The sequence below is a fragment of the Haplochromis burtoni genome, unplaced genomic scaffold (assembly GCF_018398535.1).
Source record: "Haplochromis burtoni strain Fernald_Lab_line unplaced genomic scaffold, NCSU_Asbu1 Contig_122, whole genome shotgun sequence".
NCBI lineage: Eukaryota > Metazoa > Chordata > Actinopteri > Cichliformes > Cichlidae > Haplochromis > Haplochromis burtoni.
The window spans coordinates 1,509,337-1,511,610 of record NW_024582483.1 but is presented as its reverse complement, the minus strand read 5'-3'; the positions used below and the strand labels follow the sequence as shown (position 1 = coordinate 1,511,610).

The 2,274-nt window shown below is 41.0% G+C and overlaps 1 protein-coding gene across 1 annotated transcript in view; it reads left to right on the top strand.

Moving 5' to 3' along the window:
• Positions 1-2,274, top strand: part of arfip1 (ADP-ribosylation factor interacting protein 1 (arfaptin 1)) — a gene marked incomplete in the record, with an annotated part of 14,827 nt that extends 12,553 nt beyond the window's left edge. Inside the window, 2 exon segments of the mRNA XM_042223885.1 lie at positions 54-228; positions 318-2,274. Of these exon segments, the coding sequence (XP_042079819.1) occupies positions 54-228; positions 318-473 (331 nt within the window).

Here is a 2,274-nt window from a genome sequence, read left to right as displayed (position 1 = left end):
CTTGACGCAGTTTACGTTTTTCTGATGTGATTTATATATTTAAACACTCCTAGGGTTGAGTATGATGCATACCGTACAGATCTGGAGGAGCTGAATCTGGGGCCGCGTGACGCCAACACCGTGCCGAAGATCGAGGTGTCTCAGCAGCAGTTCCAGACCCACCGCGAGAAATACGAGAGGATGCGAAACGACGTCTCCGTTAAGCTGAAGTTCCTGGAGGAGAACAAGGTTGGTTAGATGCTAGCTCGCTCTACATATCACTGCCCACGTGTTAACTTTCAGCTAATTGTGTCGCTTTTTTGCTCCTGTTGTCTCAGGTGAAAGTTCTGCATAATCAGCTCATCCTGTTCCACAATGCCATCGCTGCATACTATGCTGGAAATCAACAGCAGCTGGAACAGACACTCAAGCAGTTCCACATCAAGTTGAAAATGCCAGGCGAGGACAGTCCATCTTGGCTGGAAGAGCACTAATCATTCCTTTTCGGCTCCATTTGACAGGACATGTCAAATTTACAGAGAAACTACAGGAGCTTTCTTCCCTCTTTAATGCTATTCTCGCTGCTTTTCGAACTTTGAGAACTGTAAATGAAAATAATGCAAAAACGGAAAAAAAAACCTCCCACATTCCATTTGTCTTTGTTAAATCGTTTTCCTTCTTCTTGGTTATTTCACATCATTGAAACACGCACTTTTGCACTGTTTGACAGATGTGTCAAACAGATGTTGCTGCAGTAAACGCGTTTGGAAACTCTACATGGCCTTTTGTATTCCAGCGTATGATTGTTGTATCCCAGCACAGTGGACATGTTGGCTTTGTAAAGTGGGGCAGCTATGGGATCAAAACAACTGCCGTTTTACTCACATTCTTTATACTGCTCTTATCAGACGATGAATGCTTTGCAAAAGATAAGCAGGAAGCTTCTTTTTTTTTTTTTTTTTTTTTTTTTTTTTTAAATGCAAATCCTTTAATGAATTGATCAATTTTACCCACAAACTCTGATTAAAGTGGTAGTTTGATATTTTGGGAATTTGCTTTCTTGCCGAGGCTCATGTAAGATCTGCTCTGTCCTCTCAGTTTAAAGCCAGCAGCCGGTTAGCTTAGGATAAAAACTAGACACGAGGGTAGCTTTACTCTTTCCACCGGTTAGAAAGGAACCTGCCTCCTAATACCTCTAAAGTTCATGAATACAAAAAGCCAAAGTGTATGAAATCAAGGTGTGCTTGTGCAGAGGTAAAACCAGGCAGCCATGTTTCTGATTGTGAATTTTATGCTAAGCTACTGTAACTGACTTCTTCCTCTGGATGAGCTAGATGGCTGTCCATCCCCACATTTGTGCAAAAACCAAAGTTTTCCCAAATGTTTAAAACACTCCGTGCAAAGAGATGGCAGTTCAGATGACCTTTACACAATCCCTCTGTTTTTAGGACTTCTGGGGGTTTTATTGTTGTTGTTTTGTCTACATTCAGGGCTCGCAGTTGAATGGGTAAAAGTGTTGATAAAATGAAGGATCAGCCTTATGTCAATAGATGTGCCTTGATTTCTTGAATTGGTTCTCCTCAAATCCATGCTGTCTGGTCTCCTTGTTAAAAGCAGGTGCGCTCGCTACCAGTGTTCAGAGAATGGAGCAAACGAGCACCTTCCACCCTCGGAGATGGATCCTGTACAATTTTACACGTTTAAACGCAGCACAAATAAAAGGAAAACTCCAGTACCTTAGTGAAGACGTGCTGTTCTCAAACATACTTATCCATATTGCACACGTGCACATTTCTGAAATTGAGATCAAAAACTTGTTAGAAGTGTGTGACATGTACGTTTTAAACCAAAATGCAATTAACTTGAGAGATATTGTCTTTTGTAAATTTAAACACCAGCATTCTTTTGCATAGGCTGCGTACGGTTTCCTTCGATGGGCTGTGCGAAAGTATGATTATTCCAAAGGGGACGCTCTGTCTGCTAGTGTGGTCCTCACTTTGTGGATTTGTACTTCTCCTGTGGCTCGCTATAGCAGTGTGAGAGCGTGAATCTTGTACAACAATCTGTTCCTTAAAATAGATGGCTATATATTTTTAATCTCTATTTGATTTTTAGTATGACAAAAATGCTGCCCTTTGGCGTTGTTTTCCTAAAGACCTGCATAATGGTGTGCTACTGTGGTAGCACCGTGTCACAGTGGGCATCTACCTTTGTAATAATGAAACATTAACAAATGTTGAGTTAAAAGGATTCTGAATGTTGTGTAACCTTTTTGGGGGGGAAATAAAACATTTT